Source organism: Rhinolophus sinicus, chromosome 14 (genome assembly GCF_057876585.1).
Source record: "Rhinolophus sinicus isolate RSI-liver-muscle chromosome 14, RSI-T2T, whole genome shotgun sequence".
Classification (NCBI taxonomy): domain Eukaryota; kingdom Metazoa; phylum Chordata; class Mammalia; order Chiroptera; family Rhinolophidae; genus Rhinolophus; species Rhinolophus sinicus.
In genome coordinates this window covers 30,657,752-30,681,353 of record NC_142514.1, presented here as the reverse complement: position 1 = coordinate 30,681,353, position 23,602 = coordinate 30,657,752, and the positions used below count along the sequence as shown (strand labels likewise).

The following is a 23,602-nucleotide window of genomic DNA, read 5'->3' as shown; positions in this document are numbered from 1 at the left end:
CGGCTGCCAGCCAGAACAGCCAGAGAAATTCCAATTTGGGGAAGCCACTGGGGCCACAGCCAACCACTGCCATGGGGCTTTCATAAGTGCCACCTGGGCCCATCTCTATACCTCGTCCAGCTCCAGCTCCTCCGGTGTGTTCCACCTCGGTGTCAGCAAGCTCCCGCCCACACGGTCAATGGGCACGACCACCACATAGAACCACCTGGGGGGCAGAGCAGGAATCGGAACTGTCATTACCTGTGCGTGTGTCACTAGCCCTGCCCTCCTCCCCAAGGCCTCGTCTACACACCTAATGAGCGAAGGGTCCTGCACATGGGGCATGGAGAGGGTGAAGCGGCCATCCTCTATATAGGCGGAGGCAAGCAGCGGCTTGTGCTGCAGGAGGTCAGGGGCCGTGCGGATGGACACGAGGTGCTGCAGGCCCCCGGCGCTGCTGCCACGATTCATCAGCACGAACGAGTATTCTGTGTTTGGCTGCAGGTCTGCGATCAGCTTCTGCATCGAGTGCCCATCCACCTCCACACTCTGCCCATTGTATAGAATCTGTGGGGAAAGGGGCCGGCAGCATATGGGGGGAGGCGTCTCATCCCTGGCCTGCAGAGCAGAGCTCGCATGCACATCTAACTAGGATCCTGCATCACGAATGCACACAATGGGACTGAAACGATGCCCGCAGCAACCTCGAGTGTGGGCTGGGCTGGCCGTGGCCCTCACCCACCTTGAAGGGTACAGGTGACTTGTAGGAGTCGGGAACCTCCCAGCTGAGCAGCACAGATGTCTTCATTGCAGCTGCTACCCGGAAGTTCTTGGCAAACACTGTGGAACATAAGGAAGAAGTCAGTACTGGCTGTGGAACAGGTAGAGTGAATGGCCTGAAGGGTTCCCCGCCAGGAAGATACCTGTTGGGGCGCAGGGCTTAGGAATGGTTGTAGAGAACCATGTACCCCACTGCCAGGCAGTTTCAAATTACATAGTTCAGCTCCCAGACCCCCAGATCTTCCACACAGTAAGCACCCAATCGGCAGATGCCACAGCACCCACGGTCAAGGATCTCCGCAAGTGCTTGGGTCAAAGCTGGAGCTCACAGACACCAGGTGAGAACGATCACAGGTCAGTGGGATTTGGTCATGAGAAGCATGTGGCCACACACCAGAGCACGGCGGAGCATGTTCATTAGAGGTCAGTGGGTCATGGCCCCGAGATTAGTGTCGTACACTCAAGAATGGTGATACAGTCAAAAGAGATCAATGGGTCAAGGTCACAAAAGATTGGAGTCACACAGAAGAGGTCAATAGGTCAAGACAGCAGAAGTCAGGGGGTCACACACCGAGAATGTGGCGCCCATTCACTAGAGGTTAGTGGTCACGGTCATGAGAGACTGGAGGGTCACACAGCAGAGGCTGGTGGATCAGTCGCCAGAAATCAGTGGGTCAAGGACAGCCGAGCTCCCCAGGCGCAGCCGCATGCCCACAGCACACACCTTGCTCCATGGGCATGGTCCGGGACTGGATGCTGGGGCTGAGCGGGCCGGCGCCTTTGCTGGTATGTGCGCGGACCTTGACGTCATAAGTGGTGTCTGGCTTGAGGCTGAAGAGAGTAAGGCAGGTGTCCGCAGTGGTGTTCTGCAGCTCCTGCTGGCTGTTGATGTCACGGTACACCACGGTGTAGTTGGTGATGCGCCCGTTCCTCTCCGCCAGCACCGGAGGGTCCCAGGTCAGTTCCGTGGTAGAGGTAGTCAGCCCTATCACACGCAGGTTTTGGGGGAAGCCGCTGGGCACATCCTCGGGGGTCATGATCTCCTTCTTGAACTCCTCACCTAGGCCAGCCCGGTTCTTGGCAGCAAGCCGGAAGATGTAGGTCGCCCCCTTGTGCAGGCCGGTGACCGTAAAGTGCTGGTCGTCCTTGCCAAAATCTATGGTGTTGGGGCTGACCTCGTCGGCCCGGTGGTACTGCAGCCGGTAGCCCAGCAGCTCACCCGGCAGCTCTTTGGGTGGGTGCCACTGGAGCAGGGCGGTGTTCATGGCTGTGGTGCTGACCATCATGGTGGGCCGGCCTGGGACTGAACAACCACGCACTGGGCTCTGGCGCTGCCCTCCTCGCCGCCCCACCCTTGGCTCTGTCCCAGACCCCTCACTCACCTGCCCCTGTCGTCGTGACGATTTTGGGCTTGCTTCGGGCACCATCTCCTTTGGTGGTATAGGCGGCAACAGTAATGGAGTAGGTGGTCTCTGGAGTTAGGCTACTGATGGTGGTTTCCTAAGGGAGGAGGAGGGGCCCATTCCCATCACAGGAGAGCAAGGAGAGGCCAGACCAGGCTAGCCACCTCAGGATCTTAGCTGGTGGGGAGTCCCCGGGGCACACAGGGCCAGCGGTCCTGAAAGAGGGTGCTGTGCAATGCTGTCCTCTGCTGGAGGCAGGGCAGGCAGGTGGGATGTGTGCCCAGGAGGATCCCGCCCGTCCCAGGAGCCGCACGCCGGGGCAGACAGCTCATTCTTCCTTTCAGACAAGAACAAAGGGCCATACTGTCCCTTCGCTCCTTTGCACTGTGAATGACACCTCAAGAGATCTATGTACACATGACACACAGGGCACAGGGCCTTGCACGCACGTAGCATCTCGCACGGCTCCTGGCACACACGTGCATGCAGCCTATAGCTATTCCTGCATAAGCAGGTGGAAGGCCACCTGTAGGTAAGAATGTACACCTACATACACCCACAGAGCAAGGTACAGGGGTGGGCTAAGGTGTTAGCCTGCAGGACCAAGTCAGGACCCCATCTGACCCCCATTAAGGCACTGGCTCTGCAAACACCTTATGCCCTGCAGGACCCCTGAGACAAGGAGGACAGACAAGGACAGGGAACCCCCACCCTGGGGAAGGCACTTCCCCATCAGCCCAGTGATGCCTGAGAAGTCAGCCAAGGCAGTGTCCCCTCGCCTTGGCAGGCCCTGCCCATATGCCCATGTCCAGCCAAGGCATCATTACCGGACATGCTGAGAAACACCATGGGAGGCCAAGCCACGCCACACAGAGGGAAGAGTGGGAAGAAAGGAGGGACCACTGTGCAGTGGGGACAGAGCTGTCACCACCAGCCCTGGTATCCCTCCAGCTCTGAGCCCCGGGTGGGCCACTGCAGCCAACACCAACCCCTCACAGGGCCCCTCCTGCCCCAGCTGGAGGGTCTCCCAGGGCTGGGGCTCCCAAATGCACCAACGCCAGAACCCGGCTCTCCAGACTCCCCTCCCAGCCTGGGCCCAGAACAGGTGATTGATTTTTCACTTCAGGGATCAATAAGGCCTAACAATCAGGACCAGATTTAACTCCATCCCCTTCTGGCCAGAGCAAGGGCCAGGCCCTGGTCCATCATGAACATTGGCCTGAAACTGCAGCTCAACAGGCAAGAAGTAAGGATTAGAGGAAATGCCAATTGCTGCTCAGCTCAATGCTCCTGTCTAAATGCCTATTTTCTCCGGATGTGGCTGGTGCCCTGTAGATCTTGGCAGCTCAGGCTTGGAGGAAAGGCAGGGGAGGGGGAGTGGCCCACGAGCCCAGCCTGACCCAGGTTTTGTCCGTGCTCGCACACCTGTTACTTACATAGTCCTCGGACTCCTCTGGTTGCCACTGACCGCGGGAGAGGGAGAGAAAGGGAGACAGGATGTGAAGGATTCTGGCCAGCAGGGAGCCTGGCCCAGGGAAGGCAGATGGAGGACAAGGGCCTCTTAAGTGCCCATGAGGTAGCACTCCAGGACCACTCCCCACCCGACGACTCCAGTTCCTTCCTCATGAGCCCAACTGTGTGTAACGGCGCGGAGGAGGGGAGAGCTCCGGGCCACTGAGGGGTCAGAAGGTGCCACCTGGAGGTGCTTTGAGGGCCAGGCTGCCAGACTTGGACAGTGGGCTCGACAACTCAGAGGGGAGGGAAGACAGCATGGATGAGCAGGGAGGGTGACTGTACACCCTGGTTTGCCTGAGACAGCCCTGGCCTATGCTTATTGCTGTGGTATGATTATTTAGTGTGTCCTTTCATTTTCAAAAGTATCCCACTTGGAACGATCAATTATACAGTCATCGTAGGCAGAAGTGTCCCAGAGACAGTAAGAGCTGTACTGTGGCTGGGGGGTGAGGCTGGCTGGCCAGAAAGACGATGGAGGTGTGACTGCCAAACTTAGCGCGTGGGTCCTGCCTTATAGGTACAGGGGAAGCACTCAGACCCCTGCTCCTTCCTAGAGATGCCTGAGATCTCAAGTGAGGAAGGCAAGTTTCAGGGATGGCAATGTTGCTATTTCTTGACACATTCAAGGCCAGCCATGGTGCATGTGGAGATGTAGTAACTAGATAGATGGAGGGATTAACATCTCCATTCTGTGGTCCTGTGGCACTGGAGGTTGGCAGATGTACAGCACAACTCAGGGAGATGGTTCATGACATTTCCAAGATAGAGGTACCATGGGGTTCTCCAGCCCAGCCACCCCCATAGTGCTGGTCTGGCCTGTCCACCAGCCCCAGTGCTGGTCTGGTCTCTGTCCATTGTGCCAAGTTCCTCCTATTTTGGGAAGCTCTGTTGCAAAGTCCTTACAAGGAGAGTGGGACAGGATATGGGGAGAGGCCACTGACAGGCCCCTATAGGCCCCACTTTCCAAGGTGTGGCTGGGCCCCGTTCTGCTCTAGATCCCTTGCCTGGTGGGAGACCTGCACTGTCCAAGCCGGGCCTGGGCAGGGAGGTCCTCACAGGGCACATCTCCTGTGTAGAAGGCAAAGTGAGAGAGCAGAAGGAGAGACAAAGCGGGGGGAGCAAAATGGAGGGAGAGAGGATGGGAAAGGATCAGAGGAAAGAAAAAAATGAGACACAAAAACAGTCAGTGAAAGGGACAGAAATAGAGGAAGTAAAACAGAGACCATGAGAAAAGGACAGGAGGACACAGGCAGGTGCAGTCAGAGACCATGAGAAACAGACAAACCTGAGGTGGAGACATACGTAAAAGGAGATGAGTCTGGCTACACACTCGTGGGGGGCACGAACCCCACGGCTCTTTCAGAACAAATGGGGGCCCTGTGTCTAGCAGATGGTGCTGCTGGGTGAAGGGCAGGCTGTGGCGTCCTTGACAGGGCACTCAGGGGACAGCTAGGCCCTGTGGCCAGGCTGGGGATCAGGTCCCATCTGCTCTCCTACTGGCTTGGAGCAGAATGCCTCAGTCCCACAGGGCCGCAAGGGCAGGCCCACCGTTTTCAGTCGGCTTCCCTGGAGCCTGGGCTCATGTTTACCCATCGCGGGATGTCTGGGGCCAAGAGGGCCGTGCCTTTCCTTCTATGGCCCAGTTCCCTTCAAACCATTTGGGACCAGAAGGGGGCACCCGAAGTGGCTTCCCTGGAACCCCACTGGCTGCAGCTGTGCTGCTGGCCCTTAGGATGGGAGGGGCTGAAGAGAGCCCATTCCCGGGATGTTTCTGGGTGGGTGTGTCCATGAGGTTCCAGGAGGAGCCCTCAACCTGCCCCAGGAATGCAGGCGGGTACACATGCCCACCTTCTCCACCCTGTTCTCTAGGCACGGCATCGGCAGGCTGAGGAGAAGAGAAGGGCAAAAAGGAATTTTGTTCAGCGGGCTGAACCCAGTAGGAGACACAAAGGTCCCTGTGTGGGTGGGTTCACCCCAAGCACAGCACGTAGAGCACAGGGCATGTGATAGCACCTCATTCCAACCTGGGATGGGGTGAAAAGCTGGACAGGGAAGGCATGTGGTACTGGAGAGAATCTGGGCTCCTTCCCCCAGGCCTAGCTCAGCACTGCCCCATGGATGCCCCCCAGGCCGATTCTGGATGGGGAGACCCTGACAGCACACCACACCAGGTATGACTCTTCAGCAAAATATTTTGGGAGGGAACTTGAAATAGCAATTACAGCCCTTTCCCAGAAATCCAGAGAACTGGCTTCTTATCCAAGTTCAGCTACCCACTTACTGGGAAATTTGGACCACTCACATCACCTCCCAGGACCCCAGGTTCTTCACCTGAATGGCAATTCAGTGCTGAGGATAGCCCCAGGGACCTCACCCCAAACTCATGGGAAGAATTATCATCCCGAGGACAGAAGCACGGAGGGAGATGTGAGGCTGTCTGGCAGGCCCGGCCCTTGAGAGTAAACATCAGGGGATGAGCCAGCCTCCTGGGGGCCGGTACAGAGCGACACTCCAGCCTGGCCATTCACAGAACGTGGCAATGGCCCAAGAGGGGGAGAAGACTGCCCAGGAGAACTTTCCCTGCCCTTGGCCATGGGAAGAGTAGCTGCCCAATATAGCACTGTCTAGGAGGAAGCCATATCTCAAAAGTCCAGCCTAAGGTGACAGTGAAAGTACTCCCTGCAAACCATAAAGGAGGGCTTAGCGGGGCTGAAGCCTGGGCAGGGGTGACAACGGAGGCCTGGGTCTGTGGAGACAGAGCTCCTCAGTGCTAGTGATGGTGACTGCCAGGCTGGGACTGTCACCAGGGCCTTGTTTGGCACAGTTTGGGCAGATCTGAGACAGAGGTTCCTGGAACCTAGCCCTAACCTCCTGGTCTCAGTGCCGCCCATGCCTGACATAGTAGGATGTCTCAGTGTCATAATCCATTTGAGGGCAGGCAGGGGAGGAAAGCAAACCTAAGCTCCAAAGAGGAAGCGAGCGCGTTGGTCTCACCCACCCTCCCACCCCACTGCCTCCCAGGGGCGCACCTGGGCCTCGGCCAGCATGACGTCCTGGATGACGGGTGGGCCCCGGGGCTCGCCATTCTCTAGCCGCACATAGGTGACCTGGTAGCCGCGGATCTGGCCATGCTGCTTGCTGGGGACAGGCAGCTTCCAGGAGACGTGCACAGCAGTGGAGTTCAGTGGCTCTACCTCTACCTTCCGTGGTGGCCCACTAGGCACTGGGGACCGGGAGACAAGGAAGTCAGATGGTATGCGTCCTGGCTCAGGTGGACACAGTACACTCCAGGGCCTCGCCTTTGCACTCTACTGCCCCAGGAAAGGCCCTGACGTAGCCTCTTTAGACGGTCTGTCCTTGGAGCGGAACATGGAGGGCTCCCTTTGCCTGGAAGAGGGAAGAACCCAGGACCCTGTGACCCCTATGGCTCAGGGCTACCTCACTTGGCGGGGAGGGGAGAGGGCTTCGACTACCCCAAAGTCAGCACAACCTGTTCTATCTCCTCCTGGGGCCCCATATCATGCCAATATCCACCCCAAGTGGAGTCTCGTTGATTCTGGTTTGAGTGTCTCTTGCACCAATCTTCCCAACTTTGACCTCTCAAATGTTAGGTGGGGCTGCTTCTTCCACCTTAGCCTCTTAAGGCTCCAGCTGCCTTGGGGACAGCCCCAAAGGCTGGGATTTGGGCATAGACTATCCCATAAGCTACATCTCCCCAGGTTTAGCCATTAAGCCTGCACCAGGAAGAGGAGTCCTCCTGGGCTTGTGAGAGGCCAAGGACCTGGGTGCAAGCTGGGTAGTGTCCAGCCAGAAGGCCGCCCCCGCCAGCCCCGCCCGGCCCCACCCATCCCCTCAGGGCCACTGCCTACCGTCCTCATTGGTGCGCACCAGCACCGGGCTGCTGTCGGGGCCGGGGCCCACGTCTGTGTGCGCCCGCACCCACACCCGGTACTCCGTCCACTTCTCCAGGCCCACCAGGTCCCAGCTGGAGTGCTCGCGGCTGATGCCATTCACCACATGCCGCCGCCGGTCCTCGCCGTCCACTGCCTCGTAGGCCACCGAGTACTGGGTGATAACGCCATTGCGGCTGTCGGCTGGTGGCGGGACCCAACTTACCCGGACTGTGGTAGAGCCCGTGCTCACACAGGTCACCTTCTGGGGAGGGGCGGAGGGGGCTGGGAAAGACAAATGAGGGGAAGCAGGCAGATGGAGGGGGCGGGTCACAGGCACGGCGACGAGTCACAGAGGAGGGAAACTCACCCGGACAGGCCATTCCCCAAGTACTCAATGGCTACTCCAGGGCCCCCCAGGAAGTCCGCTGTCACTGCTGCCAGACAGCCCAGCTACCTCTGGACCACAGACGCGCATGCACACTCCCTCTCTTCCTCTCCCTTTTTTCTTTCTCACACACACACACATACACACACACATATACACGGTGTCTCCCACACACACATATGGTGTCTCTCACACATATGGGGCTCTAACACAGCACCTCACACGCATATGCTGTCTCACCCAAAACACACACGGCATCAGACGCACATAAGCACAGGGCCACACCACCCCCGCCCTGCACACCCGGTCACACACACAACCACATACAGAGAACTCCAGATGCTGTGCCCACAGCTAGCTCTTGTCTTTTGAGGACAAGTGGCCCCAATGGCTCTTCCAGCACAAGGATGCCTCAGCCTGTGCCTGCCTGAGCCACAGGTGACCACAGAGACTGAAGGCCAGACGTGAAGGAGGCCAACAGCCCTTGGGGGAGTTTGGAGAAAAAGTACCTGACTGAGGTGCTCTCACTCAGCGGGTTCCTTGGGGGTTAAGAGGCAGGCCTGTGTCCTCCTTGCTCCCAGTGACACTCCCAGAACTATCCCCCCTCAGGATTCTGCTGCTATTGCATGGGCTTCCTTGCCATCTCAAGTTCTGCCACCATCCCCTACCCAGGCGACTTCAGCAGTCCTCTTAACCCGCTGGCCCCAGAGCCCTTCATCTCCAAGGTTCTCTCCTCCCCAGCACTGCTATGCCCAGGCCCTGCATAATGACACTACTGGGAATGGCCCTACCTCCCAAACCCTGGCCTCCAACGTCCCCTCACAGATCTCACCTCTTGTCCCAGCCAAGCTACTCAAGGCCCCTGGCACTGCTCTTCACCCCATGGGGACATCCGTCCATCAACCTACCATCCTTAGCACCCTCAATATTCAGACTAGACAATAAAGTCCATCCACCATCCTACCAATATCCCAGACTCCCTCGCCTCCTTCTTGTTCCTCGCTCCTACCTGGCCCACACTAAAACCTGAATGAATCCAATTCTCTGCCCTCTCCAAGGTGGCGCTGGGGTGGGTTAGAAAAAGTCACCTGCCCAATCGAGCTGGCATCCTCTGAACACATCCCCTGTGGCCTTGACTGGGCCCTCCACACAGCTTGCCAGCCTGTTTTCTGTCCAGCGCCCTCTGCCGAGTGACACAGAATAGTTTCAACCTCCTCATGCTCCTAAGACCTTCAGCTCCTGGCACCTCCCTTCGTCTCAGCGCATGATCCTGTCTTCTACTTTGCAGAGAAAACCAAGCCTCCCAAAAGCAGCTCCCGCCATCTCTTGCTATCAAACCCACGGACGGGACAGAACTGTATTTGCACCGATTCTCTCTTTTCCTCCCCCAGAAGGGAGGGCTATGCCCTCCTGTCCAAGGCCAGTCACTCCCATCACCGGTGCTCTGCTGCTTTCCCTCCTCCTGACCCTCCCATTAGCCTTCTTTTTTCCGTATTTTCTACTTCTTGTCAACTTCTTCCCACTAGCATTTAAATATGCTCGAGAATTTCGTATCTTAAAAGACAAATCCCGTCCTCAGCCCCCAGGTCCCCCAGCTGCAGTGGTCCCCTCCCTCCTGACTAAACTTCCACCATCTGAGCTCCCTGTCTTTAGTTCCTCGCCTCCCATGACACCTTGTGAAATCCAGTCGGCTTCAGTCCCTCAAGCTACCCAAACTGTCCAGGTCCACTCCTGCACGTTCCTGGCTCCAGCAGGCACTCCACATTCCTCTGGCCCTGACCCCTCAGCAGCAGTGTCTGGTCTGCTTCTTGAAACTCTCTTCTTCCCACCTCCAAGACCGCTTCTCCTGGATCTCCTCCCATTTTCAGCCATCCTCCTCAAGGTCCTGCACCTCCTGCGCAGGCCCTGGATTCCAGCAGCCTGGCAAGCACCACCATTCAGACAGCAAACGGCACCTTGAGCTTTGGTGCCTGCTTCTGTCCCTCCCTACCTACCCTCGGCAGGGCCACCACTCTCCTCCCAGGACTGCACATCAGAAACAGAGGATTCCCTTGATGCTTCCTGATCCCCAGCAGCCCCATACCTCCTCCATCACCAAGTCCCAGGCAGTCAGCCTCCCAGACAGCTCTCAGATCCACCATCACCGCTTCCCCCGAGCCGTCGTCTTCTGCCTAGACTGCTGCATAGCCTCTTCACTGGTCTCCAGGATCCTGTCAAGTGGCCCCGTGCATTCCACATGGCAGCCAGTGACCCCTCCTGCCTGCCCTCTGTCCCTGTGGTGTGGCGGCTGCGCCACTGGCTTCTGCTCACCCACCACAACCAAGCACCTTCCTCCTTTACTGCCTTGGCACTGACGACCCCCTGCCTGAGGCCCCCGTGTCATCCGCGGAAGCCCTCCCTGACACCCCCAGACCAGATGAGGTTGCCGTTCCATCATCTCTCCACTGTGTGTCTCCTCCACAGCACTCGACACAAATATAATTAAAAGCTCATTTGGATAATGGCAGGTTTAATGGCTGTCTGCCCCACTAGACTAGGATCCCCGTGGGCAGAGGCCATGTCAGGGTCGTGCTGCCAGCTCTGTACTGTGCATGGAGCCTGGTGCCCAGCAGGAACGCAAGAGGTACTTGTGGAATGAATGCATGACCATCAGGTCACACATGGCTCCCTGACATCACTGGTACATTCGCACCGTCGCATGTGGCACGGACCGCCTCCCAGACACTACTGTGCTTAGGGTCACCACCATGAGCTCGATGTCTCAGTGCCACAATCCATCCAGCCGCAGCCCTGTTACAACATAGAGCCTCATGGCCAGTGGCCCACTGTGGCCACGTAACCAGACAGCCAGCCGTGGTCCCATAGTCTGTCATTGAGAGAGCTGCACAGACCCATAGACGGGGTTACGGGCCAGACACCCAGAGACACGCTCGCTGGATGCCAATCCTAAGAACAGCCTTACAAACCTAATTACAGGAGCACAACAGAGACATACTGACACACACCTGCATTGTCAGGTGGTCGGACACGGTCACACACGCTCACGGCATCAGCCTCACACACGTGGGGATACAGTAACACAGCAGCACAAGGACGTCAGACAAACGGCCTAGGAGACAGTCCCACACACAGATGGCCACACAGTCCCTGTGTGGGCACAGGGACACGCTCAGTCACACAGTCGCATTCCTACAGATGTGCTCCCATGTGCAGCTGGCTCAGAGGCACGCACGGCTCACACGCATTTCTTCTCATGGTTGGGGGCAGGAGGCAGGGAATATGGGTGATGGGGAGATGAGATGTGGGACTATGGGGAGGGAGATGGCTGCGGGACTATGGGGAGGGAGATGGCTGCCAAAGCAGGTCTGGGACACAGCGACTGTTGTGGCCCCACCACTGGGGACGGCCCAGTCAGCTAGTGACCAGCGCAAAGGGGTGGAGGAAGATGAGTGACAGACACAAAACTTACCTGGATGGGGTAAGGAGTATGTGGGGGGACGAGGGGGCAAGAGTCAGGCAGGGAGAAGCGAGGGCATCAGCCGCCTGGACGGAGACCAGAGGGCACTTACCTGTCCCTCTCTAGGGGTCCGGACCCGAAACCCAGACCAGAGCCCAGTCCAGGGCCCAGCAGACCTGACCACTTGCCTGGTAGGGGGGCGGGGGTGTGTGTGCGTCTGTGCCCCGGCCCAGCGGGAGCGGACAGTGGCCTCAGGAGACACTTACTGGACTGAGCAGTGCGGGCCTCAATGGCGGGGGTGAAGACACCCACTCCTATCTCAGAGCGGGCAGCCAGCTGGAAGTGGTACAGCGTGTCCGGCTTCAAGTCCTCTAGGGTGTAGGACGAGGTGGGGTCGAAGGTCACCTTGCGCTGCAAGAGCAGAAAGCAGTCAAGGTCAGAGGCTGGTCCCCAACATGGGCTCCAGGGCTGGCTTCACGCCGTGTGACCACCTGGACCACACAAGGGACTCACTGCCAGGCTCATGCCACAGGAACCTCACAGAACACATGGCCATGTGACCCAGGAGAACTTTGGGGCTGTGCTCCGGCCATGTGAGCCATAGCCTGGGAAACTCAAGGACAGACCTAGTGACTGCCCCAGCGCAGGGTGACAAAGACTACAGAACCCCATAGGTGGCATGAGCCACAGAGCACCAAGGAGAACCCCAGGGACTGTGCCCACGGGACTACAGAAGTCCAGCAAGACCTGCCTGGGTGAGCTTACCACAGAACCTTACAGACCAGGAGGAGCCCTCCTGCCTCCTCTTGTCCCTGCCGCACTCACCTGCTGGCCTTCGTCCTCTGCTGCCCAGTACAGCAGCTCATATTTGACGATCCGCTCCTGTGGGGGTAGCAGCCACGAGAGCTGGATCCTGGTGTCCGACTCCACCTCGGCCTGGAAGTCGGCCGGCTGGGCAGGCACTGCAAGAGCCCACCCCAGGCACCATCAGCCTTACCAATTCACCCAAGAGCAGGGACATCCAGGGGAAGGAGGCAAGGGAAGGCAGATCCTCACCCCCACACCCTTATCCTACATCCCAAGTGACCACATGGGTGTGGAATACGGGCCCTCATCCTCCCAGAGCCCCCAAGTGTACGGCCTGAGGAAGGAGGTGCTGCCACAGCCTTGTACACCCCAGCTCTGCCACGGCTGTCCAGTCAGCATACTGCCCACACCTACCTCCCTGCTGCGTCTTGACCTGGATGGTGGGGCTGGGTGGGCCGTCACCCACGGCGGTGAAGGCCAGTACGCGCAGGCTGTAGGTGATGCCAGGCAGCATGCTGCCCACAGTGGTGAGAAGCCCCGCATCTGTGTTGTGCTTGTGCCAGGCGCTCAGGGGGCGGCGGGAGTCGGGAGTATAGTAGACACGGTAGCCCCGCACCAGGCCATTGGGCTCCTCCGGCGGCTCCCACTGCACCAGCATGGTGCTGGCACTCAGCATGCGTGCCTGCACACGGCGCGGCGGGCTGGACGGAGCCTGCTCCCCCGTGCGTGCTCGCACGGCCTCACTGGGTGGCCCTCGCCCAATGCTGTTCACTGCCAGCACACGGAAGGCATATTCTGAAAAAGGGCTGAGGCCACCAATGCTGTAGCGAGTAGTGGCCACGCCGTCCACCTCCTGGTAGGGCCCCTCGGTGCCCGCTGCTCGGTACTGAATGCCGTAGTAGGACACAGGCTCCGAGTTCCCAGAGTCCCATGTCAGGGTAACGCTGGTGGCAGTCGTCTCTGTTACCACAAGGTCAATCGGAGGTTTCGGCAGAGCTGGGGACAAAGCAGGAGGCTCAGGGCTGCCCAAGGTCATGACTCCAGGAGCCAGGCCTGCCCATGGGGGTCATCCAACCAGTTGGGTTGACACTCATAGCCCACCTTAAAGAACAGCATGGAAAGCCCACAGTAACCTCTGAGGATACCTAGTGGAGGATGGTGGTCAGACCGAACAGCGGCCCTAGGGGCCTTGGGTCACCTAGTGTCTACTCACGTCACTTCTGGGACTTCCTGGATCAGCCCCTGTGACTCATATACCAAACAGACCCAGAGGTGATGTGGCCTGCCTAGGTTCCATGCAGATGGGAGACACACAGCCTGGGGAGCAGAGACTTGCCTCTGCAGCTCACCTGAGCTCACCTGTTGGCAGATATGTGTAACATGGCCTGGGGAGGGGGAAGGTATTTCCTCAGGGAATGGCCTTGGATTTTAGAAACAGTGATGGGGCTGATGGCTTCATAGACACTGTAGATTGGCTCAAATCGAAGGTGGAGAAGTCCCAGGGCCACAGACAATCATTCAACAAATAATTATCGAGAATCAGGCACTGCGCTGGGGCTAAGGACACAGGCCACACAGTCAGCCAGCTCCCTGCTCTCATGGAGTTTGTAGTCCAGTGACAGAAGCAACCAACACGTCAATAATGAGGATTCTGGTATGTGCAAGGACTGAAGAAAGCAGGGTGCTAGGTGGGGAAAACGCCAGGGGATCTCCTGGGATGGTGTGATCAGGGAAGGCCTCACAGAGCTGAGACCTGGAGAGCAAGATGGAGCCAGTGATGACCAGGGCTGGGCGAGGAACCCGGAGCATCAACGTGGGGTGCACAGCAGTGAGGGAGGCCGCAGTGAGGGTCCTGGTCTTTATCCTAAAAGCCATGAGAAGGGGCTGGACGGCTTCTTTCCCTTCTTTAAAGGGAGTGACATGATCCTGCTTTACATATTAAAAAGACCACTCAAGTTGCAGATTGGAGGATGGATTGGAGTGGGCAGAGTGGAAGCAAGGAGCCCATAGGAATCTGCTATGTATGTGCGCCTAGGGCTCCAGGGAGCCCACATCCCCCTTGGCTACTAGTATTTCACATCCTTCCTGCCAGGAGACTAGGAAACCCAAGGGACTGATGCTATATAGTGGTTGGAGGAGCACGCTGTGGGATCAGACCACCAGGGTTTAAGTCTCTGCTCCATCATTACTTCTGTGTGACCCTGTCTCTCAGTTCCCTCACCTATAAAAGGCGGATGATGAAAACATCTACCACCCAGGGTGACAATGAGACTGAACAATGTAATCTGTGCTTCCCAGCATGGCGTCTGCCTCCAGGACTCAGTACCTGTTAGCTATTATTATTAAGACTATTAACAACAGAATCCCCTCCCTCCACCACTGAGGGCCAGGAGGACCCCAGAGCCAGTATACCCAGGAGAGAGCAAAGACCGCCGACACACCCTGGCCTCACAGCAGTCACTCTCGCCCACCACGGGCGCCAGGACTCCTGCTGCATTCTGCGACAAGGGGCAGGCCATAGGCCACGGCAGGCACGCCCATGGGAGTCACTGCCACTCACCTTTCACGGTGACCTGGGCCATGGCCTCGATCATGCCCAGTGAGGAGATGGCCACACAAGTGTAGTTGGCAGAGTGCATGACATTGCTGAGCTCCAGCACACTGCGGCCGACTGGCATCTCGTCCTCCTTGGTGAGCTCCTCGGCCCCCATCATCCACTTCACGTAGGGCATGGGTGCACCCACTGCGACACATGTCAAGTTCACGCTGCCGCCCGGCATCACCTCCTGGCTGCTGGGAGGGATGGAGAAACGAGGAGCCACACGGCGCACTGTGGGAGGAGGGAGAGAGGTACTCACAGGCTGGGCAAGACATGCGTGAGGACGGAAGGGCAGGGGCCCCTCATCCAGGAAGCCCCTCTTGGCAGAGTCAAACCCACCTCAGAGATAGGAGGGAAGGTGTCTTTGGGCCCCGGCTTACAATCTCCCACCCCACTTTTGGGTCAGAAGTAGCCCCCACTCAGGGACTATCTGGAACACGAGAGAATCCGCAACCAAGCTCCCATTTTACAGCCTAGAAAACTGAGGCCCATAAAAGTCCTGTCTGCCCAGAATCACACAGGGACTCAGTGCAAGGGCTAGACCTAGTCAGGGCCACATCCCAGGTCACCTTCCAGTGTCCACCCCTATCTGCTCCTGATGCCCCCCACCAAGGGTTTCCAGAGCAGCTAACTCGGGCACCAGTGAGAGAAGTCCAGGCACCCCAGGATGAAGGGTCCTTAGGAGCATGGCTGGGGCAGGGCAGAGAGTCAGTTTGCGAGTGACATGGCCACTTTCTCTGGAGTCTCTACCGCTACCTCCAGGCCCAAGGGGAAGAGATGAGGGTGTAGCATGACCACCTGCGGGTACCTCAGCCATGCTCAAGGCACAGCCTAGGAACCCAAGAGGAGGGTCTGCTCCTCAGGAGGGACGGGCAGGGGCAAGGGGTCATCGGGGCGGGCCAGGAACGTGGTCCGCGGGCAGGATGGGCATGACGATGGCAATAACACGATGAGGGCGCCAAGCAGACGACTTTCTGCGCCAATGAACAAGGATCTCAAGGGGGAGGGTGGCTGTGCCTGGCCACAACCTCCAGCCTTGGGCTCCACGGATCAGAAGCTGTTCTGAGCTTCTCAGTCCAAGGTGCAGCCCAGTGACCCCCCCAAAGTTGCAGGCTTGGCAAAGACATCCGAAACATGCAGAGGGAGGGAAGGCAGGCAAGACCTAGCCATGGGCAGGCACTCTTGTCATGCAGACTGGTCATGCAGCTGGTGGGCAGAGGCTGGGGTGTCTCCTTCATGGGCACCACTGCAGACAGGGCCAAAGAAGGCAGGCAGCAAGGCCAAGTGACCAGAGGGTACCATTGAGAGTGTGGGTCTTAGAGGACCCTTGTTGGGGAGCCCAGGCATGCAAGACCCATGGTGCCCCATCAGAAGCACCTGCACTATAGGTTTCAGAGTCTGCTGCTCACACAGCGCACAACCACAGCATCAGAGCTGGAAGCAAACGCAGAGACTACCTGCTCCAACCTCCAACCTCACTGCACGGGGGTGAAGCTGCGGCCTAGAGACCAGACATCCAGCAGTCATCAGGTCCTGTTAACGTACTATCTAAGGTACCTTTCAAACCCATTAATTTCCACGGGCAACTGGCACCACCAAAATCTAAGCCACCACCACCTTTCCCTGGATTGCTCCATTGGGTGCTGCACTGTTCTCCTGCCTCGCCCCCTCCAGGCGCTGCCCCAGTAGCTGGCCCTCCACAAACAGCTGGCACAAATCTGCTCACATCCCTGTTGAAAAAACTCCTGCATGGTTCCCCAACAACTCCTCAGCCCAGACTACAGGACCCCACCGTACTCAGCTCCTGCCTCCACTCCATCCACACCACCTCACTCTGCAGAGGCCTCCAGACAGAACAGAAACACTGCAAGTCCTGAGTGGGCCAGGCATGACTGGTATAGGCTGGGTCATTTCCCTGTGTCCCCAGGCTCACTGGGGTCTCAGTGTCTCACAGACATGTAGCATTCTACCTTTCAGAACTAGCATCCTCATTTCCTTTAGAGGAACCACCCCATTCTTGCTAAGTGAGGTGTGTGACCCAGATCTGGCTAATGAGATACAGCCTTTGGAACTTTTGCAAAAACTATCAGAACAGAGACCTTTTCTCTCTCCTGTGGTGGTTAACCTTAGAGGGACTGGGAACCACCTTTCACAACATGAGACCTGCTTGATAACAAAGCAGTCAACTCAGGCGAGCAGAGCTGAGACAAGGACAGACAAAATGCCCACCCAAACTGTTTAAATATCTGGGTCCAGCCCTGCCTAACACACCAAATCTACTTCTATGGTAAGACAGCTGTTTTCTTGTTTTGCTTAAGCTGATATAAGTGGGTTTCTGTCACTTGTCCTAACGCTGGAAGTCCACACTGAACGATGATAGCACGTCACGGATAGAGTTCTATGTGGCAGAGAAAAGGTGGATCCCAGGGCACAGCTGGCAAGAAGCTGCAACAAAGAGCCTCTACTGAGCACATTCCCCAAATTGCACAACGGTGCAGCTAGAAGGCACAGACAGAATCACTGACTAGCCTGGTGGTGTAGGCACCCTCTGGGCTCTGGAGGTAGGCCTGAGGGGCAGGCCACGGGAGCAGAAACGTAGGCAGGCCTGTCTGCAGACCAGGCCCAGGCCTGCCAATGAAACGCAGGTCAGGCTCGAGCAGAAAGGCACAGGGGAGCAGCCTTAACTGACCAAGTCTCTCAGCCAGTGACTGCCTCATCTTCTCGTTCATGGCATTTTGGGAAAGAGAAACCACTCGTGAGCACTTACTATGTGCTGAAGGTTTCCATGCTCCCATTTACAGACAAAGGAACTGACTTAAGGCTGATACTGTAAGTGACATGCCCAAGTTTACGCATGTACTACAAGTAGGTCTGTGTGATAAGCTCATGTCCTTTTGAGCCCTGGCTGACAGCTGAAAAATAAAGAGACCCAGGAAGCTCCAGGGAGAAGCTTCTGGGTTTCTGGGTTGGCCAAAGCTGGCAGGAGAATATATTCTCCAGTTGGTAAAAGAATGGGACTTAGAGAGCCTGTGTCAGGGGAGAGGTCTTGGCTGCAAGCTTGACCCCAGTCAATGGTGGAATCTTGGGGCCTGCTCAGGTCCCTGGAAATAAGAACAAAGAGCCCCAAGAAAAGGAAGTAGGTCCTTGATCAATAAACCCTAGGTTCCAACCTAAGCAGTATAGAAAGTTGACTGGACTTAACCCCAAATAGCCCCTAAAGGACAAGGTCTTCTGTTCCGTTAGGAAATGGAGGCCCTACAGGAGCTAACAATGAGAGGAGTTTTATTTAGTTATCCCCCCGCCCCCAACACACACACACACACACACACAGATGCAGGTGGAAGGGAGAACTCTAGGGGCTAAGGATGAGTTTGGGACCCTCAGGGTCATCCTTAGTACTAGGCAAGAGACTCCTGGGTGTGTAACCCTTGATGCTTTCATAGACACTGGGCTTCAGCCACACAGGCAGAGAAGTGAGAGACGACCTCCTGGGATCGCCAGTGCCTGTGGAACCCCGCATCCTGCATCTGCCCGGACAGCCCACCCATCCCAACAGCCAGAACTGGCTGGCACCTCACTGCAGCAGCACTCCCCACCCCCCATCATTCCTCTCGCCGTCACAAACGTAGGGCCTCCAAAAGGGACTGGACTTGCCCAGGACCCAGTCTACTGACAGAATCAACAGCAGGGGAGGAAAAACCAGAGCCGGGAAAAATGTACTTAGGGTCTAATCTTCAGCTCCAACAATACTGGTCTCTTACTGTTCCCTGTGCATCCTGAGTGCTGACATTTTATAGACAATTTCCAAAACAGGGCCCTGCCATTTCTGGATTATATTTCAGCTGTAACTTTTAAGTCTAATTATTTGCGCTGACAATCTCTATAATAGGGTGGTGTGGCGCCCGGAGGCACCAGCATTCAGTGGAGTGACAGCCTAATCGCAGGGGGAGGCTGCCCCGCAATCTGTATTCATTCGCGGAAATTTCTCTGATGAAAATAACACAACATTAAGGAGGGGATAAGGGGCAGGATCCACTGTATCAAGATAAAATAACTCTTTAATAAATAACCTTGTGGCTGCCGCAGAGCAGTAATTAAATGCTGGCGCGCTCGGCACACAGTTTTAAGTAAAGCTAGAAAAATGTAAGATGTAATTATCAGCGCCAAACAAATTACCAGCCCAGCAAATCTCCCCGGAATATTTAGAAACTCATTTCTGCCTTCCCGTTAAATATTTGTGTACATGCTTATCTTTGGTGGGACCACTGATGGGAGAAGGCAGACAAGGGACCAGGGACCAGGTAGGCGGGGGAAAGGGGCGTAGGGGGAGGCAGCTGTGGCCTGGGCTGTCTCTGCTGATGACTGTTTTCTTACTGCCCGGGGAGATCCGCCTGGTCAGCGAAATGGTGTAACCGAAATGCCCCCGAGCTCAGGAGTGCGTATGGATGGGTGCTCAGGGCTGATATCTGAGCCGAGGCCGCAGCCCTCCTCCAAACTGGCTCCCTCTCCCTCATGGAGGAAACTCAAGCCAGAGATGATGCAGAGGGGACCAGGTGGCCCAGCTCTGCTCCCTGGGGCTCAGTACAAAGCCCAGTGGACAGGTGAGCCTCTTCTGACCAATCAGACCATGTGACACAAGAAGAACCGCTAGCCCGTATGGGTGGGCTGAGAACCGAGCCCCACGTAAGCCTGCTCTGGACTGGGCTGGAGCAGAGTCCCCAGGAAGCCCTTCCCAACCTGTGACTGAGCCTCTTCTGGGCTCCTACGTGGGCCTCATTAAGCTGTAGTTGACCATTCAGTCAGGTGTGAACTCCTTGGGTCTGAATGTCCAGCACCCAGCTTGGAGCTGAAGAAATGTGAGCTGTCTGGGAGACTCGGGTAGACAGAGGGGCCTGGGGTAGGTGGGAAGCTTTTCATTTGGATCTGGCCAGAGAGGGAAAAGACAAGATAGGAGATTTCTTCAGTGAGCCAAGATGACGCCACCCAGCCTGTGCCACGGACACTAAGCTCAGTAGGCAGGACAGGCAGTGCCCCATTGAGCCTTGGTAGGGGCAAGATAGGGCAGACACTGCAGGACTTTGGTCCTGTGCTGCCGGATCTGGAGGGGTGAGCTCATTCTAGATGAGCCTTTTCCCTTTGTCTTCCCAGTGGTTTTAGCTGAACTCAGGCAAACATGGAGTTTAGGTGAGTGCGGGTTGTGGAAAGCCTCACAGGTACACATAAAGCACTATGGCTCTTACAGCTCCCACAACCTCGCCTGAGCTCCACCTGGAACAGACATCTGGCCTGGCCCGGGCACAAAGGTGGGGTGCAGCTTCGTGCCATGCACCATGCCTGCCCAACCACCCCTGCAGGGGAGCCCAGCTAAGGGGACATGCAGATATGAGGTGCATCAGGGACCCAAGCAGCAGAAACATGCGGGGCAGGGGGGCCTGCCCACCCACCCCTGGTCCTGCCCGCCTGCCGGCCCAAACAACAGAGAGCAGAGCCTGACTGGCGGGCAGGCCTGGCTGGAACGAGCCCGAGGGAGCTGGCCGTGCCCGCTGGTCCCTACTGATGGGAGCATCCCATCGACGGGCGAACTGTAGATGGATAAGAAGTGAAAAGGACCAACCTTCTCGCTGATCTGAGAGATGAGAGTTTGGGTTGATGGCAGAGTGCGATGAGGATGAGGAGGGAATAAAAAAAAGACAAGGAGAAACACAGAGAGAGTAAAAACAGGCCAACCTTCATCTGCCCACACAGCACGGAAACGAGACAAGACTCTTGTGCCCCACGCACACACACGTGCACGCAGGTGCACACGGACCACGCCGCTCACGAAAGACTCAGGACTCATGGAGGACACAGTGGACAGGGCTGAGTCACTCTGGCAGGTGCTGGGACACCAAGGGCGGGACGGGGAGGGGTGGAAGGGGGCACAGGCAGGCCCCCATGTCTCACGCATACCCCACAGCTCGGACAGACCCAGAGAGCTGGGCTCTGGGGTAGGAGCCCACCCAGCCCACAAACCCACCAGGAACATGGGCCACTAGAACCCCGCCACCATGAGGAAGCCCCACGCTGCACAGTACCACAGTGTGCGGAGCTGGTCTGGACACCTGTGGGGAGAAAGGCCGTGGAGATATCGTCCTGTTTAGAGACAGCTGTGGCCCAGCAGCTAGCTCTCTGAAGAGAGGGGGGGAAGTCAGGGGCAGGTAGGGCGGGCTCTGCAGAGGGTGTGGCCCTGCCCTGGCCCAGGCAGCTGTACGTCCTGAGAGCTGGAGGAGAGAGAGGCTGTGAATGGAAGGAGAGAGTGAGTCACTGGGGGTGGGGGTGGGGGGAGGTGGATGGTGAGAGAGAGAGGCCGGTCCGCCAGGCCTGCCTGGGCCTGCCAGACTGTGGGTGGAGCTGTGTGCAACTGTGGGCAAAGTCAGACGTAACTGGAGGATACATCCATCTCCCAACAGTGCTATCCCAACAACAGCGGTGGCTACTGACTGCCAAGCACTTCCTGCACGCCTGGCGCCATGCCAGGAGCTTTACACTCACTGTCCCATTAAATGAGTCAACCGCAAGGCCTCAGAGAGGCAGTGGGAGCCCCGAGAGTCTGGGGGACAGATGAGGGATGTGGGGTAGACACTGAAGCCAAATCTGAGGAGGAGACGCGGCCTTGAGCTTACTGGACAAGAGTGAATGGCAGGTGGAGATGGCTGCCAGTGGGAGGCCATTCATCCAGAGCAGCGGTTCTCAACTGGGGTGGGGGGGGTTCTCCAGGTGACACTGAGCAAGGTCTGGAGACAGTCTGGGTTGTCATGACTACGGAGTGTTCCTGGCATCTAGTGGGCCAGGGATGCTGCTAAACACCCTACAATGCACAGGACCGCCCCACACAACTAAGTTATCTGGCCCAAAACCTTAATAGTGCCAAGGTTGAGAAACCCGGCTCGAGTCTACTTCACTGCCCCAGATGCTGAGGCTCAGATCCTGCTAGCTGACGCCCAGGGAGGGTATCCCACCGGCCTGGAGGATTAACACAGCTGCTCTGCAGACGGGCAGGCGAGCCCTGGTGGTGGGGTCGGGGGAATCTCCATGGGCAGCCCACCCACAGGCCGAGTTCAGGATACTGAGCTGGGGACCAGCACAGCAGAGGCTGGGGTAGAGGAGCTGGGCCGGTGGGCCCTCAGCACTGCTGGGAGCACAAAGCAGGAGCTGTGCCAGGACTGAGATGAGGGCAGAGGCAACCCCAGAGGCAAGGGTCCTAAGAGCAGGGTTTCCCAGGTGTCTACAATCTGGACAGTAGGGCCTGTCTTAGGGCAAGTCCTTCTCGGCGGCGCAGGGCAGGTGCAAGTTCAGAGAGGGCCTGGAGACAGACTGAGGACTGGCCCTGAGATAGCAAGGCCGACAGAAATGTGTGTGCAACACAGAGCGGGAGAGACAACTAAAGCCAGGTTGGGACAGCCTGTTTTAGGGTCCCGGGCAAGTGGCGCTAAAACTAAAAGAATCCCCACATTCCCTGCCCAAAAGACCATGGGAATGGCAAGGAAGGCAATTCAGGAAGACCTGGTGGGGTTGTGGGATGGGACATAGCAGGAGCTAGTCAGAGTCCTGACTGAGTCCAGCAGGTACGGACAGTGGGGGCCCCATAGACAGAGAGGCTCCAATGGGTTGAGGGTCAGAGCTCAAGCTGTCAGCTACAATAGCCAAGCTCAGGTCATCCCCAAAGAGACCCACTGTCCTGCCTCAGGGCTGAGGCCAGTGTGATGGTGACTTCGGAGAACACTGCCCAGCCAAGATGACAACACAGGGTTCATCCACCCGTGGGTCTGGGCCTTCTCCTGCCTCTATATGGCCTCCTGCAGCTCTGCCCCAGGAAAGGTGTCCACACAGCTTTCTTGCTGAGCTGCAGGATCTCCACTCTCTGCACCCTATGGTCTTTTGGAAGAAGTGCTTGGTCAGGACCGCCTGACATTTGGAATGGTCCAGGTGGGAGGATGCAGTTCTTTGACAAAGAATGGTCTTTCCAGCTGCTCGTCTCTTAGAGGGGACTTGTCAGGCCCGTGTGCCTGTCAGAAGCTCTGCCTGAAGCTTCAGTGGGGAATGGGGGCAGGCTGTGTAATTTACAACATTCATCTTGGCCTTTTAAGGTAGCTCTTAAGCTCCTGGCCTCCCTGCCCTGATGCCGTTCCTTAAGACAGGCTGTGGAACAGCGCAGGTGAGCCTCAACGTGCAGGACACCTCACAAGGGAGGCAGCATGGACTTCCCATCTTACACCCCACCCCCAACTCCAATTAAGCACCATCCATTGATAGGCAATTTGCCTAATAACAAACGGGCTGGGAGCCTGTGGTCTCTCAGAAACCTGTGCCCTGACACACAGCAGCCCTTCAGTAAGTACATACTTGATGGCCTAATTCTCTCTGCCCTGTCTGACCATGGAGCCCCAAAAGGTGGGACAGGCCACTGCCATTGTCCCACCCTGTGCCTGGCCCTGGGCAGACAGGAGGCAACCCTTGTGAAGCTGCACTAAGTGTGATGAAATCATCAGTGCAAGGAAGCTGTAGCCACTTTCCTTCACAAATCCCCTGAGAGAGACGGGTTCCCTTTAATGATGCCCATCTGTGCAGGAGAGCTAAGCGAGGGGACAGTGCGGGGCAGGAGGGGCTCCCAAGGTCCCTCCCGGGCTCTGTGCACACCAGACTCAACGTGGTCTCAGGAAGCAGCAGGTGGTCAGCTTTGGTCGCCCTTGGGCTGTGATCATAGCAGAGACTAGACACTCCAAAACAGTCCCCAGACCCTCTCTG

General features: G+C 57.3%; 1 protein-coding gene across 19 annotated transcripts in view; it reads right to left on the bottom strand.

Annotated features, from left to right (window-relative positions):
* PTPRF (protein tyrosine phosphatase receptor type F) overlaps positions 1 to 23,602 on the bottom strand; it is a 99,100-nt gene that overhangs the window by 17,011 nt on the left and 58,487 nt on the right. For 8 of the 19 annotated variants that reach the window (XM_019751126.3, XM_019751123.3, XM_074334573.2 and 5 more), the window contains 12 exons: positions 14,780 to 15,049; positions 12,634 to 13,215; positions 12,238 to 12,374; positions 11,679 to 11,823; positions 7,547 to 7,852; positions 6,707 to 6,900; positions 3,599 to 3,625; positions 2,142 to 2,259; positions 1,484 to 2,062; positions 722 to 819; positions 293 to 546; positions 112 to 205 (listed from right to left, as the gene is read on the bottom strand). In XM_019751126.3, the coding sequence (XP_019606685.2) occupies positions 112 to 205; positions 293 to 546; positions 722 to 819; positions 1,484 to 2,062; positions 2,142 to 2,259; positions 3,599 to 3,625; positions 6,707 to 6,900; positions 7,547 to 7,852; positions 11,679 to 11,823; positions 12,238 to 12,374; positions 12,634 to 13,215; positions 14,780 to 15,049 (2,804 nt within the window). The remainder of the gene's footprint in view (positions 1 to 111; positions 206 to 292; positions 547 to 721; positions 820 to 1,483; positions 2,063 to 2,141; positions 2,260 to 3,598; positions 3,626 to 6,706; positions 6,901 to 7,546; positions 7,853 to 11,678; positions 11,824 to 12,237; positions 12,375 to 12,633; positions 13,216 to 14,779; positions 15,050 to 23,602) is intronic. The other 11 variants (XM_074334576.2, XM_019751127.3, XM_074334565.2 and 8 more) reach the window with 6 other exon arrangements.